This window comes from Salvelinus namaycush, chromosome 41 (assembly GCF_016432855.1).
Source record: "Salvelinus namaycush isolate Seneca chromosome 41, SaNama_1.0, whole genome shotgun sequence".
Lineage (NCBI taxonomy): Eukaryota > Metazoa > Chordata > Actinopteri > Salmoniformes > Salmonidae > Salvelinus > Salvelinus namaycush.
The window spans coordinates 11824242-11842257 of NC_052347.1; the positions used below are offsets into that span (position 1 = coordinate 11824242).

The window sequence follows — 18016 nt, forward strand, 5'->3', positions numbered from 1 at the left end:
ACACATCCTAAAATAAGTAGATATCTTTGTTAGAAAGAATACTACATTTCCCTTGACAGAGTGATGTTGAATGTAAAAAGAAAAATGGCTCAACTTACCCCACTCTCCCCTATTTGGAATGTGCTTACCTATATTCAGATCACTATGATTCCCTTCCTGTTCAGAACTGTTCTGACCCAACAACACAGGACCAAATGAGACTAACTGGGCGACTCGATCTGAGCCAGACTCCCTCGCCCTCACCATCAGGTGCTGGATGGAGGAGGATGAGACCGCATGACTATTGGATGAAATAACCCAATTCACAGTGTTAGGGTGAATGTAGAACATAGGGACCTGAAACACTCACAGGTGATGGAGCAATGTTGTTTACACTCTTCCTCTGTGCAGATTTCCACCCAGCAGTAAAAGTACACCTGAGAGGCAAGATTCAGTAATCAGTGTTTTTCCCAACCCTGGTCCTCCAGTACCCCAACAGTACAGATTTCCGTTGTAGTCCTGGACAAAACACACCTCATTCAACTCATTGAGGGCTTGATGATTAGTTGAATCAGGTGTGCTTGTCAGGGCTACAATGAAAATGTGTACTGTTGGCATCATCAATGACCAGGGTTGGGAAACACTGCAGCAGATGGAGGACCAAGAGATCTTTGTTTTGACAATTTATACTAAACTAAACATAACACGCAATAATTTCAACAATTTCACAGTTCATATAAGGAAATCAGTCAATTGAAATAAATAAATTAGGCCCTAATCTATGGATTTCATATGATTGGGCAAGGGCGCAGCCATGGGTGGGCCTGGGAGGACATAGGCCCAAACACTTCGGAGCAATGCCCAGCCAATCAGAATTAGTTTTTCCCCACAGAAGAGCTTTATTACAGACAGAAATACTCCTCAATTTCATCAGCTGTCCGGGTGGCTGGTCTCAGACAATCCCGCAGGTGAAGAAGCCGGATGTGGAGGTCCTGGGCTGGTGTGGTTACACGTGGTCTGTGGTTGTGTGACTGGTTGGACATACTGCCAAATTCTCTAATACGACGGAGGCGGCTTATGGTGGAGAAATAAACCTTACATTTTCTGGCAACAACTCTGGTGGATCTTCCTGCAGTCAGAATGTCAATTGCACACTCAAAACCTGAGACATCTGTGACATTGTGTTGTGACAAAACTGCACATTTTAGAGTGGCCTTTTCTTGTCCCCAGAACAAGGTGCACCTCTGTAATGATCATGCCGTTTAATCCGTTTCTTGATATGCCACACCTTTCAGGTGGATGGATTATCTTGGCAAATGAGAAATGCTCACTAACGGGGGATGTAAACAAATTTGTGCACAACATTTGAGAGAAATATGCTTTGTGTGTGTATGGAAGAGTTCTGGGATCTTTAATTTCAGCTCATGAAACATGGGACCAACACTTTACATGTTGCGTTTATATTTTTGTTCAGTATATATTAGAAAAATGTTCAGATACTTCAGATAAATAGGATAGACCTTACCTCCTCCACACTGGGATTGCCTGTCTCAGGGTCCACGAAGGAAAAGGTCTTGACATCAAACCTCCTGACCTGGGAGTGAGAGGTTGTCTTCCCCTGACTGTCCACTGGGACAGAACTCCTCATGTTGTCCAGAGGGTTAGGACAGCTGTCAGGGAGAAGGATGGGAGTGAGACTACTAAACCAATGTATATTGACAGTCTTCATATTCACAGTGATTAATCTTGAGTCAGTATAGGAAAACTTTTGTCTCCCTCCCTCTCACCCATCATAGAGTAGTGTCCATACGGAGTGTCTGGAGGCAGGGTAGGTGAAGCAGTCACGCACACGCAGGGAGAGACTGGGGTCAGGGGAGGGTGGAGCGATTGACACCTCCACATACACAGGCTTACGCAGATAGAGGTTCAGGGGCAGCTGGTCCTCAGGGAGGAAAGAGGTAAAGGACTCATCTGGAAAAGGGCCAGGATGATTGAGGTCTACCAGTGTAACAGTGTGTGAAGTGACAACTCTTGATGCCATATACTTGCAGTGTTTGGATTTGGCATTCCTTGCTTGGTCTGTGGAAACCATATTGTTTTACTACAGTACCTGTGGCTATTCTCATCTGCACTCGGACAGTCCCCAGTGCAGTCACAGGTGGAGGGTTAGTTGGGTTTAAGGACCACAGATCAGTGTGGAGGAGAGCGGACCCCTCGTATTGACACTGGACCTGCAGACTACAAGTCTCATTCAAAACATTTACTCCATAATAGTTTCAAGCAATTAGGTTCTGGCTAAAGCCACAATATGGTAAAGTAGTCCAAATTGTAGTGCACTGTCCACAGGCAGGAAGAGAAATAAGCAGCTACCTGAAGGGAGAATGTTTGCCTGTAATCTTTGGATGCAGTTCCTCTACCTCCACCTCATAGCTTACAACATCCCCATTCACCTGTAAATATAAGAGGGGGAACAAGGTATTTTAGCATACCTAAGAGTATTCAACACTGCAAGAAAAAGCAGCATTATATTACTACCAGAGGCATTCTGGACAGAAGTATACTACTGTAGATTAGGGCAGAAGGTAAACTAGACCTACTGACTCACCATCATCTTTGTGCCACACTCCCTCACCCCGATTTTAAAGACAGCTGTATCTGCAGAGGTAGCTACAGGAGAGCACTGTGGCTGACCCTTGACGGCAAGGTTGTTGGGGTTGAGTGGGGGGTCAGTGTCTGTCGCCTTCACAGAGAACACAAAATGGCCATCCAGAGAACAGGCTGAGAGCAAGAGGAGGAGACAGAAACAAGGAGTTATTCTTGACATTTAATCTCTGATATCACTATGCGCCAATCTCACCACGACAGTCACTATCCCTCTGCTGATACTTTCTTTCAGAAGCATGTTCTCCATTGTACAAAATACACACAAAACTAATTCCATTACTGTTCATTCTGTAATAGCAAGCTGAGTCATGATCATCATAGCAGCATCCCAGTTTGAGACAGCCATCATTGGAGACATCCTGGGGCCCACAGTCCACACGCAAAGCTCTATGGATGCTGCATTTTCCTGATCGTGCTGAAGGAAAGTAAATTGGAAGAATGACTTTTACAGAGGTGGTACTAAATGGCACTGCAATCACTATGTGGGATAAATCATCTAAAATTCACTCCCTATGAAATTATATGAACTCACAGGTACGACCGATGATGGGTTTCTGGGCCATCATCTTGAGTAGGGGGCAGCTAATATTGACCCTGTACCATTGATCCCCTGCATCCAGCTGGACTCTCAAAGACACAACCACTGTGTCACCCTAAAGATAAACCAAAGTGGTTTGATATGGCAATCAGTAGGTTTACACACAGACCAAGACCTCTCAATGCAATGAACATCAAAAATACATTACCATACCTCAACCTGTGTGTAGCAACTGTCATATCGACTCTGGAAAGAAAGGGTACCATTCTTCTCTCCCCTTCTCACTCCACAATATTCTTTGGCTTTTGGCACAGGCACACTGACTCCAGACCTGTCTGGGGAAAATGAGATCAACCAGCATACCATACTTTCTAATTAAACAAACAAAATCTGCAGATATAGAGGGCTAAACTATAACGGCTATTTACCTTTTACGCGCAGGTTATGAATAACCGCTTGACCGAAAACTGCGCGTATTCGTCGGGCGGTGCAGGTGACTCGAGGCAGGGCATCTTGTGCTCTAGTTTGAGCGGTTTTCTGCTGCACGAGAGTTGAAAGGCATCGGTAATATGGCGCAAAGAATGCAAAAATTACACAAATCATAAGTAGCATTGTTAGGCTACAGGTTATGCTATGTTTTAATTAGTTAAATGATTCACAATTGAACAATATAATTGTGACAAAAGTAATATTTTGCGCGGTATTTGTGTGGTTTCTTTGTGTAGTGAAGAAACGTGTCTTGCAAGACCAGTAATTGGAGTGATGAGGCAGGACATTGCGTCAGGCTTTGTTAGCCTACAGGTGATTAAGTCAATTATCACAGTCTACTGTATGTAGGCCTGCTGTATGTAACACATCCGGGACTGAATGAATGATAACATTTCATTTTATGAATACATTTGATTTATTATTAAGGGATCCTTCCAACTTTTACCCCATTGTTTTCTTTAATAGCCTACTGTGGGGAAAAGTTATGCTATATTGTGGACTTTCATTGTAATTCTATGTTGAATCCTAAGGAAAATAAGGACATATCACCCTTGATTAAAAGGTCAAAGTAAAGTGAAGGTAATGTATGCCACATTTGCACTCTGCATACAATACTAGGCAATTCATTTTCACCTCAGGGTCAGTAAATGCAATTATTACGTAACAACCTCAATCCCCTTCTCTTTTCTCACAGTCGCCATGCTCATTTCTCAGTCCCCATGGTAATGCTTGTACCGATGGCTTGTACCCACCCATTCTATGCTATGAGGCTTTTTAACATGGGCACTTATATTCATTGATGATGTGCTGCTTTTAATGTCAGTGTGTCCTTTGTTGTGTTTTATTGTGAATTTATTAGTGGTGTTATGTATTGGCTGGTTCAATCAAATGTACCCTTTTGGGGGTTAATAAAGAACTATCTTATTTTATTACATAACCAGGCCCATCTTCTTGCTACATATTGGAAGCCACAAAATTAAATAGAATGTTGTATCTTTATACTAAACACTGTGTTCAGTAGGCCTACTGTCACTGTGCCCATGCATGGCATTGTCCCCCATGTAATGCAGACACAGAACAGGATGCAAATAGCTATATAGGACAACGTTTGGAAGTCTACTTTTTGCATGTAGCAATTTGAGGAAGATCATAGAGCAAGATTACTTGTAAATTCATGTGGTCCACATAATTGCAGCTAAATTAAAAGTTGTCCCACTGAGACGAGACATGCCTCATGTCAGTTAAAAGTGGAATGGACATGATATACACATAGTTAAACTAAGTGATGAGAAAATGTATTCACATTTAGTTTTTTTTCCTGTATTCCATCCTTTTTTTTGGACCATACATAAGTCATGACTCATAAACTGATTACACAATTGGCCTACTAGCTTTTCCATTACATGTGTTGGTTATACAAGCAGAATTATATAACCCAATTTGGAATATATAGCCACCCATTAGATGTTCTAGTATTGGACTATGACTGAGAGGCAAACTTGAAGCACATTCTATAAAAACATAAAATAACGGATGATATTTAAGCAATAATTAAGCATATATGAAAAGCATTTACACTCCTTAGGCCTACTCAGCTCTCTTCACAACCACAATTCTGTATTATTTCATCCAAACCAATCTCAAATATCCCACCTAACCTCAACACACCAGAATTATATGACAATCTCAATTTAAAGGCTTGTTGACAATATGGGAAACAATGTTGGCAAACAAACATTGCAGTCACAGCACATGAAACAGCTGATCCTGTGACGTAACACTGAAGTTTTTGGGGCATTCCTCTAATTTCAAGTGTGTAGCTGTACCTGACGAAGAGTACATTAGACTATCTGAACATGGCTTTGAATCGAAATCATTCTCAAAACGGAGGAGTTTTGATAAACAACGACGAGAGGTTAGTGAATCATTAATCGCCACGAAACTCACTTTCTAAAGGTAGCTTAGTTAGCTGTTATGGTAATGTTAGCTAGCTAGCAAGATAGCTCCCGTACATAGTGTTAATTAAATCTAGCCAATGTCAGTTAGCTTCTTGGGTTGCTTTTTTCATTCAGCAAGAGCAATTTTGTAGTGCTAACGTCGTTAGCTAGCTAGTTTAATTATTTTTAGCTAACTGTTAGCTATCTATCAGTCAGCAACGTCGTTGTTGTTGGCCTTGCTGGCAGGAAAAGCTACCTAAGTACCAAGTCAGTCAGTCATCATTACGCCTTAGACACGTATTAAAGCTAACGTTAGCTAGATATATTTTCTTACTTTAGTAAAACTAGGTGTAAGTGTAAGCTAGCTAAATAAGTTTGTTTTCCAGGGAGGTAGACACAGCAAAGTCAACCAAGAGAGTGAGCCCGCCCGCCTCTACTACCACCTGAGTCTAAAGTAAACGGTGTGACAGTTTTTTGGAAGTTGATAAAGTAACAGGAAATTAGAAAATATACGAATAAAGAACTTTTCATACTAGTTCGATTTGACACATTCTGGAAGTATTAGATTTAACCAACCAACCAGTATGTGAAATGCCAATAGTAGGCCTATGTGAAATGATGTAGACCATACAGAATCCCACTATGTCCCTTGACGCTCGATTCTGCTAGGATTCTACGACAGTATTTGACCTATGGAGGACCTATCATACATACATTGTCTGTAAATTCACTACACATGCCTAAACGGAACATGTATCCTCCACTAGTGTGTTGAGGGAATGCAAGAATGTGGAGCTGTCCTTCAGTGATGTCACCAGCAAGACAGACCTGCTGAGGGGGACCAAGAAAGGGACTGTTTACCTCACTTCATACAGGGTATGTTTATTATCTGACCATGCTGGTCCACGGTAATCCTTTTTCTTCTATGAGGTTTAATAGCGGTTGGCATCCAATAAATGTTGCATTACCGTCACCTACTAGACTGGAGTATAACTCCCTTTGCTTAAAAAAATATATACAAACAAATCTACAAATACCCTACCATCTAACCCTGCACTCACTAAAAACCCACCACCCTGCTCCACTATTTAAATCTATTTAGTCCTACCTCAGGTCAACAGCCTGAAAAGATGGGAAACCACCACTTAACACACCCTGTAACTCTTCTGACGTCAAGTCTCACACACCCAAATACATCTCTGCAGCTACCACCACAATCTCAATTTTATGTGACTTACGTTCCATCCCTGCAGTACAGTTGGTAACCATTGCTATAAATGCTAAAAATCCAATCTTACTGAAACATATCACTTTTTAGCCTATCCCTCTGTACTGGTACAGTTCTACTACTCACACCACTCCTCTCAGGATCCCTCCCCCTTGACCCATCTTCCTCTACTTTCTTCAGTGCCTTAGCATACGACAACTTCTGCACTACTCTAACCCTGGAAACCTCAACCTGCCTCTCGCACCGAACATTTCTGATCTCCAGCCCCCCTACAATTAACACATACCACTACTTTCCCCAATGCTACACATTCCTTTGTCTCATGCCCTTCTGCACACTTCTCACACCTAGGAACCTCCCTCCTACACACTGCTGCCACATGCCCATAAGCTTGACACCTGTAACAACGTAATGTATTCGGCACAAAAGCTTTTATGGGCTAACTTATATATCCTAACATCACTTTGTTGGGAAAAGACTCTACATCAAAACTCAAAATGGGGCCTCCCGAGTGGCGCGGCGGTCTAAGGCACTGCATCGCAGTGCTAGAGGCGTCACTACAGACCCTGGGTTCAATCCCAGGCTGTGACGCAGCTGGTCGCGACCCGGTGACCCATGAGGCGGCGCACAATTGGCCTAGCGTCAGTTAGGGAGGGTTTGGCCGGCCGGAATGCCCTTGTCCCATCGCGCTTCAGTGACTCCTTGTGGCGGGCCGGTCGCCTGCTGGATGGTGTTTCCTCCGACACATTGGTTCGGCTGGCTTCCGGGTTAAGTGAGCAGTGTGTCAAGAAGTAGTGTGGCTTGGCAGGGTCGTGTTTCAGAGAACGCATGGCTCTCGAACTTCGCCTCTCCTGAGTCCTTAGGGTAGTTGCAGCGATGGGACAAGACTTTAACCACCAAGTGGATATTGAGAAAGAGGGGTAAAAAGTTTTTTAAAAATACAAATAAAAACTCACAAGGACATATGACTCTTCTGTTTCACCACTCACGCCATCCTGTCTGCGTCGCATCAAACGACGAGTATCACAAACTGGAAGACTACCATTGCTCTGCATCCCATCTCATTGCCCTCTTTCTCTCTGTTTGTCCTCGTTTCAGTTGGTGTTTGTGTCCAGTAATGTCAAGGACAGCCTGGGGTCTGTGATGTTCCCGTACTACCTGATGAAGGGCTGCAGCATCGAGCAGCCAGTCTTCGCTGCCAATTACATCAGGGGCACAGTGTCTGCTGAGGCTGGGGGTAGGCAGCAGTTTGTTGTCCTCCCATAGCATTCAACACCATCATGAGGAAATAACTGTAGAGCAGGCAAAGTGTTTATGGCCTCCAGTCCCAGGTATGGCCTGATGTGTCCTAGGAATACATGCAGAAGTGGATCAATTACGCAAGGGTGATTTGCCAAGGCCAGAGATTTTCTGAGGCTGACATCAGTCTGTAAACCACAATCTCATTTTACTTTACAATGTCTATGTGTCAAAGTTTTTACCAGCAGCAGTAGTAGTTTTTAGCAGCAGTAGTAATTTTTAGCAGCAGTCGTAGAAATTGAAGTGTGACATCTCCTCCAAAGCACTGATTATAATTCAATATCAGACGTGTAATTTAATGCAAAGACAAGTACACATCAATGTTTTGACACTACTTTCTTTGGATTCAGGAGGCTGGGAAGGCCAGGCTAGCTTCAAGATGTCTTTTTCCAGTGGGGGAGCCATCGAGTTAGGTCAGCACCTCTTCAAACTGGCAACAAATGGTAAGTAATTTCATGACTGCCATGTTTGTCAGTACAGAGCCTATTTGTCATTCAACATACAGTATCTGCTTTACTCAGTTTATATCGTACAATTAAATAATTCATTAAACATGTACATCACTAAAGCATTTCCTAGTAATGCTGTCAAAGTTTGTTATATTTGTTAGGCTACATATTTGTTATACATGTTACTCTTTTAGTCCAGTCTGTATTTTAGGATTAACCCTCAACTTTGTTTTAGCACCTCGTGCCCCTCCTGCTCAAAACGGAGGTGCCTCCTTTGGCTATCCCTCTCCTGGAGTGATGAATGGCTACGGCCCACCACCTGTTCCTCAGAACTACCCGTATGAACCCCCACCCCAGCAGAATGGTTTCTACCAGGCTCCCCCAGGCAACATGGGCTATCCCTACCCTATGGCAGCCGCAGGTGTGTTATTAAAGAACTTTATCATCACTATAAAACTGTTTGTATGTTATGCAAACAGTATAATAATTGAGAATCAAATGCTGTGATGCTAGGAGATTTAAGTTTACATTAGAGATTGCCTAGCACTTAAATACGGAATAATTTTGGATAATGCCTCGATTGTTATGAGTGTATGAATTTTATTGATTGGTGTCAATATTTATAACTACTTCAAGTAAAGATGTGTCCCCAAGGCTGTTATGAGTATTTTGGGTATTCTCTCTTGTGTTGCAGGAATGTACCCATCTGCCCCTGCCTACATGGCCCCACCTCCCCCCTATCCTGGGCCCCCCCAAAACTGGGCTGCTCCCCCTGCAGGTTTGTCTCCCTGTCTCTCTCTGTATGTCTGCATCGCTGCATCTGTCTGATCCCATCAGTCTGCCTCAATATGAAGCACATGACGCATGGCACTGAGAAAGGAGTGCTGATGTCGTAAACGGTACACATCATATTAAAAAGGAGAAACAAACAAAATACCTCTCACCCCTAGTCTCCCTTACCCCATGAAACAACCCAGTTGGCCTAAACTCAGTACGCCTCATTTACATGTCAGTTGTGTGTCTATTTGTGGGTTTTGGAGAATTTAAATAGAGTTGGAAGTGTGCATCATTCTGTCCGGAAGATGTCTTGTCACGAGTATCCTGCTGCAATATACTGTGTTAAGTGTGCTCCATTGTCTCTCCTACTCTACAGTTACAGTAGCATGTGCTTCTGTATCAGTTACTGTACATGTGCATTATTCTCCCCTCATTTCTCTGTCGCTCCCTGATCCTCAGGTAATGCCAAGGCAGCAGAGGCAGCAGGCAGCGCCTATTTCAACCCCAACAACCCCCACAATGTCTACATGCCCATGGTAAGGGACCTGTTATTCTCTCCATGTCCATTCAGTGCATGCACTTTATGCTGTGTTGATGTTTTTAAGATATTCTATCGCTGTTTATTCCCACATAGGAACAGCCTCCTCCCTATGCACCTTCTGCCCCTCCTGCTCCTTACCCAGGCTATCCAGAGAAGAAGAACAACTAAAGCTCAATAACCATCATCCCCTAATAAATGCAACAGCAAATTATTAAGGGGATGATAATTATTAGACTGGAAAGGAAAGTATAAAGTACTACATTGACAAAAAGGCAAGATTATTTTTCTGGCAATTCACACAAGTAATTTTGAGGCACAACAATGTTGGGACATTTTCAAATGATGAATGTTTCCTTTTAATCATGAGTAAAGCTTTATTTCACCCCCTCCCACTCAGTTTATTTTATTTTGTCAATTGCCAAGTAAATGGTTATTCACTTAACAGATAATTATTCAATCTTTTCAGTTATCATGGTCGGCTCTCTCTCCTTCAGTCTGTTAGAATGTGGAACTGTCCTGTACTTAGGGTATCTAACTGCCCTGTTGAGTTGAATTACATGTGATGGGCAGTATGGGGAATGTATAGGCATTAAATATTTACAGCATTTTTTAAATCCAGAGGTTTATTACCAAAATACATTTTATAACAATTTTCGATTAAAATGATGATGCTTATTAACAAAACGATAATTTCTATTCCTACTAGTGTTGTAAAGTATTTTTACATTCACGTTCACAGTAAGTGTTTCCATTGTGTTGGTGCGTGGTTTAAGTTTGTTCCAGAGAGCCTTGAATGAAAGATGAAGTTCCCAGTGCTCTCAATGTACACCATAACTTTCTAGATTATTTCTGGCTTGTTATTGAAGGAAGGAGGTGCATGTTGTTTGAATATGGCAATTGGATGGAGTACTGACATGTACCACTACATATGTGAGATTATTGGTAATGTGCAATGTTCCTAGATCTCACAAATAACTTGTGTTGAGCCTAGAGATGATAACTGGTCACATGAATAACCCATGTCCTAGTCGAACCCTGTATATTGTATTGATGAATGCAAAGCCCGGCTGAAACCAAAACCCTACTCTGTGCAATTACACAAGTGTGGGGTTACTAGGCCATGTATTTATTTAGCCGCTAGCCCACTACACAGTGCTTTCTTGCAGTTGTGACGAATTAACCTGTGAAAACCACTAATTTATTCCTGATTAAACTGAGTTGTAGTGACTAATATATTGACCATATAATTGCTATTTTCTCAGAGTGCATAGAGAGGACATTTTGTACTAGTTTTAGGTTAGAGGTTTGGTTGGTTTTAATTATCTGCTTAAATTAATCAAATGTCTGAAATATCTTGTTTGTAAACCATATTCCTTATTTTGAGTTCTTCATATTGATTCAAAATCTAATAATAAATAAATGTTTATGTAAAACTTATCCAAAACAGTGGTGTACCAGTATTTTAAGCATTCTTTTGTTTGTATAGAACTAAAAAAAGGAAATGTCAGTATTGCACAAAAAATCGTATTAGTAATATCTTGAATAACATATTATGATACGAAACGCTATCAAATCCTGACGATATCGTCACTCCATATTTTCACAGAAAATCACACACTATACAGAGGTATTTCAAAATACAGTTTCAAGAATCATAAGTAACATTACAATTCAAAGACTCCAAATACAAGCACACCAAAACATTCATTACACACAACTGCTGTCTTGAAAGGTTTTCATGTCATCATCACAGAAGGATTAGACATCTCAAATGATAACACTTAAGGAATGACTAATACATTTCTCCTTCATACCCTCCCCACCAACTAATTCATACTAAGGAAAACATTTGACTATCACTACTTTATGTCTCAATTCCTAGTTTATTTCAAATTCCCTCCCTTGGGAAAAGGAATTGTGCTTTTTAAAACTTAATTTACTTATTGAATACTTAACTGTCATTTTGTTTTTATGGTGTATGAAGTGAAGCATCATTTAATTAGACTGCTGAATAGTGATGTGTACAGCCTGATTTAATGTGCTTTTCTTCAAAGCACTATGAAGCCTGTTTTAAGGGGAGTGTCAACCCCTGGGTGTACAAAATAAGAACTTGAGTTAATGATGTACCACCTATAACACACAGCGGTACTTTGTGGTTATCTTCTCCTACCCCTAGGCCACTTAATATCCAGTTACTGATAATGGTTCTGTACTATTGCACTACTTTGGACCAGTAACTATGTAGCCCGCTGCCCATCCCTCCCCTTTATGACCTTTCAATAGTCTAATACTCTTCTTTGCATCACCTCTCCTTCATTTGCACTGATTTGAAAACAAATCCCCTGTTGAGTTGCCATATTATTTTCACATATCCTATTTTTGGGGGGATAAAGATGTGGAGTGATCAGTGAAGACGAAGGAGAGGAAGTGACTATAGTTTATTATTAAGAGTCGGTCTTAATGCTTCCCTTATGGCTCCTCCTGTAGGAACCACACCTCGTTGCGTCGGCCGTAGGGTTTCATTGGCGGGTCGTAGGTGCAGCAGAAGTACTGTTTCCGCTGAAAGGGGGCAGTCTCACCAAGAGTTTTGGTTAGGCGAGAGGCCTCTGCTCGGTACTCAGTCTCCCCTGCGAAGCCTCCAAACTGCCTGTGAAAAGAAAGAGTAGGTGGAAAGGAAAGATAAAGAGGATATGTGATCAAATTTTTGAATATTAAATAAAAAAATTATTGTAAAGAATTAAAGAACAAAGTGAGGTGAAGACTGCATGGAGACACCCACAGTGAGTAGACAGTCATGCCGGGTCGATCCTCGATTCTGATGGCACTGTCGATGGGCACAGGGGGACTGACTTGGTAGTTTGTGGGAATCCTGAGGCTAACCACCAAACGGCGTGACATCACACCATCGTCCCTGGGATATACTGTGATGATAACCGGTGCTGTCGTCCCCATTGCCTCCCCTTGGAAAACAAAGATACAGAGGACAGATAGAGGGGATAGCAGACAACTTATTGCAACAGTCTTATTATGTGTGCATCGAGTTCATTGCATCCTCATAGGCCCAGTTTCAAACTGACCTCTAGCATCAAACAGAGTAGACACTTCTTCAGTCACCCTTGAAGATCTGAAAGTACTGAATAGGTGCCAGTAACATGGTAATAACACTATCAAATCCTCTGGTAGACTAGGAAGAGTTTTCACCATATTACTTGCTTACATCAATGCAATACTTTCAGATATGCACATTACATCGGTGGCTCAATTCAATCCGTAGCGCTTAAGACCTGCGCTACAGCGGTTAGTTAGAGGCAATGTTTCCGCATTCACGGTAAGCGCTGCATATGTCAGCTCAATCAGGAAATTTCCTTCAAATGTCAATCGCGCTATAGCGCTGAACTTCAGCGATATGGATTGAGTCGAGCCCCTAGATCTTTATGAGCTTAGGGCTCATTAAAGATGTGTCCACATGTGAAGTCCACTGACTGACAGGCCCTGCTCTCTGATTGGCTCACCTTGGTCGTTGCTTCCCCCATTGTACACGAGAAGCTTCCTCACTAGCTCCCCTGTCACCTGGTCAAACGTCCGCCCCTCTGAGCTCACTGAGGCATACTTTGCACCATCGTACCTCCGCACCTCGTAGCTGACCCCCTCCTGGGGAAGAGAGCGGGAGGCAAAACGTGATTCACCAATGACACACATGTTGACAAACTGTTCAGAGGGAAGGACGCCACACACTACTTGGGGGTTAGAGGGGGGTGGGGCTGGGGGTGCTGTGATTGGCGATATGCAATGGGCAGAATCTGTGCTCACTGATTCCGGTGAAACACTTGGAGTGGAAACTAACAGAGGACAGCCAAATACCCCCAGAAAAGGATCGAGATCAAAAATATTACGCTGATTTGATTCCAGTCCATTCCGGCTCTGCTCTCAGGGCCCCGCAGTGTTTAATGAAGCCTAAAGAGAATAATGGGACAGAGATGCCTGTTCTTACATAAGACCAAACCATAGGCGCCGCACACACACACACACGGCAGAGTGGGGTTAATGCGGTGTGTACACACACTCACTGACTTGCTGCCTGTTCTTATACATGTTATGATGTACTTGTCCTAAGAGGAAGGCTTATGCTGAGAAATATCAACCATTAAATAACAGAGGAACGTTACGTTTCACAATAATCACTCATTCCATAACCAGTCTTGAGTAAATCTGTTCCACTGAAAGGGACCTGAATGAAGGCCACATTTTTGAAAGCACCAATTTTTTTGTTCAGATCCATTCCACTAAGTTATCCCTTGTTTTAAATCACTCACGCTGAATACGAATGCCTGCTACATGACTAGACATATAATGCAATGTAAATACTACATTATGCACTGAAAACACTATTTAAAAGTAGGACTGGATGACAACATAATGATGTTTGTTTCCAATATTAGGGTTGTTTTCCTAAAGAAGTTAAATCTGCTTCGTGTTTTGTTTCCTTGCCACGACACTACAGCTGGTCTAATTGGGATGTCAAGAACTCGTTCATAGTGCTTCTGACTAGTGTTTGGTGTTCATATTGATGAAGGCGTTGTGGCTGCAACCCATCCTTGAGACTGTGGAGTAAATGTAAATGTAAAGCTCATAAGAAATAACTACAGTCAAGATGGGATGACAGTAATGCCATATCTTTAACACGTTTTCTTACTTCACTGCAATTATGCTATGATGTGTCACTGGTGTCAACTGGCCCACTGCATAGTCATTCCCATTGTGTTGTTCCACAATTTTTGTTATTTTGGCTCTGTACTCCAGCACTTTGGATTTGAAATGATACACTGACTATGAGGTTAAAGTGCAGATAGTCCGCTTGAGGGTATTTTCATCCATGTTGGTTGAACCATTTAGATACAGCACTTTTTGTACATAGTCCACAAATTTTAGGGGACCAAAAGAATTGGGACAAATTCACTGATATGTGTATTAAAGTATTAAAAAGTTAAGTATTTGGAAACATTCTATTCTTATTTACAATAAAATTATCCAAAAGTGCTGGAGTACAGAGCCAAAACAACAACAAAATTCACTGTCCCAATAGTTTGGAGCCCACGGTATATGTCACTGTGACCAACATTAACAAGACATGTAGGTGACATGTTCCAACAGCAATAATTGAAGCTTTGTTCCTGAGTTCAGTCTAAAGGTGCAATTAGCGTGTGTGCTTAGCTGGAATCCTGCAACCTTCGTATATAATTAATCTGTGTCTCAGCTGGGTAGACATGGGCCATAATTATTGTGGATGTGCTAATATTAGCAATTCATTTCATATTCAACCCGCTCTCTTTCTTTTTCTAACTTTTAAACAAATGGTTTTAATTGGTTTGAATGTCATGTGAAGTTTGTAAACCTCTCACACAGAGAAGTTGACATTTCAATCTTACATGACAACTATGGCCTCTATAACCATTCAGTTGGCTTGGAGTATGAGCCTGTCTTGTGTATCAAGAAATAGACAATGTGCTGTCATTATATAATAAGCATATTGTGCTGTCAACTTGTCCATCTAATCAAATGTCTTGTCATTACTAAACAATGCATGGTGCCAAGTAAGATCATTTCAGAGGAATTAAAACATTGCGTAAATGATAAATGTAACCGCTCTCAAATGCACAGACAGAGAAAGGACACAAGGACTGACCATCCATGATACCAAAATTATAGTTTTAACCATGTTTTGAGGCTATACAGTGTTTGTTTACATTTACGTTGTTTACAAACATTGGGTTGATGGGGTACGACAGTTGAGGATATGACAGTTGAGGATATGACAGTTGAACCAAGCTCATGAGACATTTATTTTATATTCTTCAAGAATCAGTGTGTACATATCATTAATTTATAAGTCCAAAAATGGATGTAACTACTAAGGATTCTAGCTTTAAAGCCATCTCCTTCCATTTCTAAGCCATTTGTAATATGAGGGCACACCAAGCTCTGTGTGTGTGTGTGTGTGTGTGTGTGTGTGTGTGTGTGTGTGTGTGTGTGTGTGTGTGTGTGTGTGTGTGTGTGTGTGTGTGTGTGTGTGTGTGTGTGTGTGTCTGAGCATGTGCAGACAGTTCATCTGTATTCAGTTTTAATTAAGAGTGAATGATGTCAGACTCCTCTCAGATTTCCTATGAGCGTGTGTCTGTGTGAGATTTCAGTGTGATCATTTAGTCTCGAGTGAAGTTAACAGATTTAGCACTGACTGACTTCAAAACTGCTAATAGCCTGTCTATCGCCTATTTAATGGCCACATGTGCCTATTGATACAGTGTCTTTTTCCTATTCCTCATACAGTCTTTTTGGTCGTCTGGTTGCATGTTATAGATTGAAGTAGTTCCAGATTCATGATCAGTCTTTTTGTCAGGCCAATGTCTGTAGATGTGTCTGTCAGCTGTATGGTCAGTGTAGCAGTATACACAGTGGTGCCACTACTGAGGTCATAGGGAACACACAGAGATCTGCCCCCACCCTCTACTGCGAGCTCACAGGTGCCAGGAGGTAAGGTGTAATTAATAATGGTTGGTTTCAAAAGGTTAAACACTTTAAAGGTATTGGCATTACATAACCCTTAAAATCCATAATACACAGGCCTACTGATAATCAAAATAGATTTTTCTTCAGAATCATGGTAGGCTGGGGCCAATAGGCTAGTTTCACTGCAACCAAAGTGAGTAACAAACTAAAAATGTCTTAGAATAAAAAAAGATTTGAATATACTGAAGAGATCTGTCTGTAATGACCAGACAGTTGTTTTATGCACCAAACAAGACGGAGGTGTATAGTGGCGCGCGCGATCAAGTGATGCAATGCTTGACTGACAGACACACACACACACACTCTAAAGTTGAAACTGACAGGTCAAGGTGTATCCTACCTTGGTCTCGCTGCTGAGCAATTTGTAGTCCGTTTCTTCGGTGTTCCCGAAAATTGAATTCTTTATCATTCCAAACATCGCGCTCTGGCCAGGTCACCACTCTGCTGCGCGCGTTGTCCCTTTATACAATGTTATGTTGCCGCCTGTGTTTCCTTTGTGAAACAACTTGTTCTTATTTCATAATCTAGCCTACCTTCTTATTTTTGTCCAACTTTTAAAATCACATAAGGAGATTCACTTTTGTACACTCCTTTACTTGATCCTCGGCCTTATTGGATAAGTCAAATCAGAACCTATATCTATTCACGTATTTATATAATATTGTTACCTAGTAGTGCAACTAGGTTGAAATAGTGAATCTAGCTTCCAGCTCACTAGACGAGTTGACGAATTACAGCCATGAATATAAACAACTGTCTCCGCCCTCCCTTCCACGCCTCCACTCCTTTTTTATTTATTAACCATTTCCACTTAATATCTAGCCTACTTTTCATTCACTTAACATGAATGATTCCCACCGATTATCATGCACATTATTGCAGGCGGTAACATGATCTAGTTTATTTCATTTGTATTTAGATCTCCACTGCGTAAGATTATACTCGCATTAAACATTCATACACTGAATACTTAATGCAGAGGTGTAGCCTACTATATTTAGTAATACAGAATCGTGATTGAAATGAGAACCTGTCATTCGCTTTTCACATACCACCTCAAAACATACACATAGCAGTGACACGCTTGTGCAACATTATGTTCTCTCTCGCCAGCTGTGTGTCAAAGTAATTCTATGTCTTGGTATGAATGGAGTAGTGGGATGTAGAGACGCGTGTTATTTTGCGACTTTATAACAATATAATTTGACGCTATCTGTTGGTGTGCCACTATGCATTACATTCCCACAACATGCATGTGGACGCTGGGTGCTGCCGCGCATGTGCAAGCATATTTCTTGTCCCTATGTGTCACAGTGCTGCGTAGCTCTAGGGTCAATCTATTTAAACCCACACAGAAGACAATCTTAGTCACCGTGTAACAAATGGAATGGGGAGAGTTACGCAGCTACATAGATTTAACTATGAAAAGGGGATGGAGGAATAGAAGAGAATGAATAGTCCAATAGGGTCACAGTTAACGACGAGGCTTTCTTTTTGAACGATAATCCAGGATGAAAACATAGCAGCAAAGGTCAAAGAACGAAAAAACAG

The 18016-nt window shown here is 41.6% G+C and overlaps 2 protein-coding genes across 2 annotated transcripts; one reads left to right on the top strand and one right to left on the bottom strand.

Annotated features, from left to right (window-relative positions):
* The first annotated feature begins 5431 nt into the window (after positions 1 to 5431).
* On the top strand, positions 5432 to 11338 carry LOC120034222 (WW domain-binding protein 2-like). The gene is made up of 8 exons (XM_038980701.1): positions 5432 to 5585; positions 6375 to 6483; positions 7934 to 8072; positions 8485 to 8577; positions 8819 to 9004; positions 9278 to 9361; positions 9820 to 9896; positions 9995 to 11338. Exons 1-8 carry the CDS (start codon positions 5527 to 5529, stop codon positions 10067 to 10069), a joined length of 822 nt encoding a protein of 273 aa, XP_038836629.1. The 5' UTR covers positions 5432 to 5526; the 3' UTR covers positions 10070 to 11338.
* A 799-nt stretch (positions 11339 to 12137) lies between these two features.
* On the bottom strand, positions 12138 to 17126 carry LOC120034223 (heme-binding protein 1-like). The gene is made up of 4 exons (XM_038980702.1): positions 16806 to 17126; positions 13414 to 13552; positions 12681 to 12861; positions 12138 to 12548 (listed from the first exon to the last, which is right to left on the bottom strand). The coding sequence occupies exons 1-4, from the start codon at positions 16881 to 16883 to the stop codon at positions 12371 to 12373; spliced, it is 576 nt and encodes a 191-aa protein (XP_038836630.1). The 5' UTR covers positions 16884 to 17126; the 3' UTR covers positions 12138 to 12370.
* Positions 17127 to 18016: the final 890 nt, after the last annotated feature.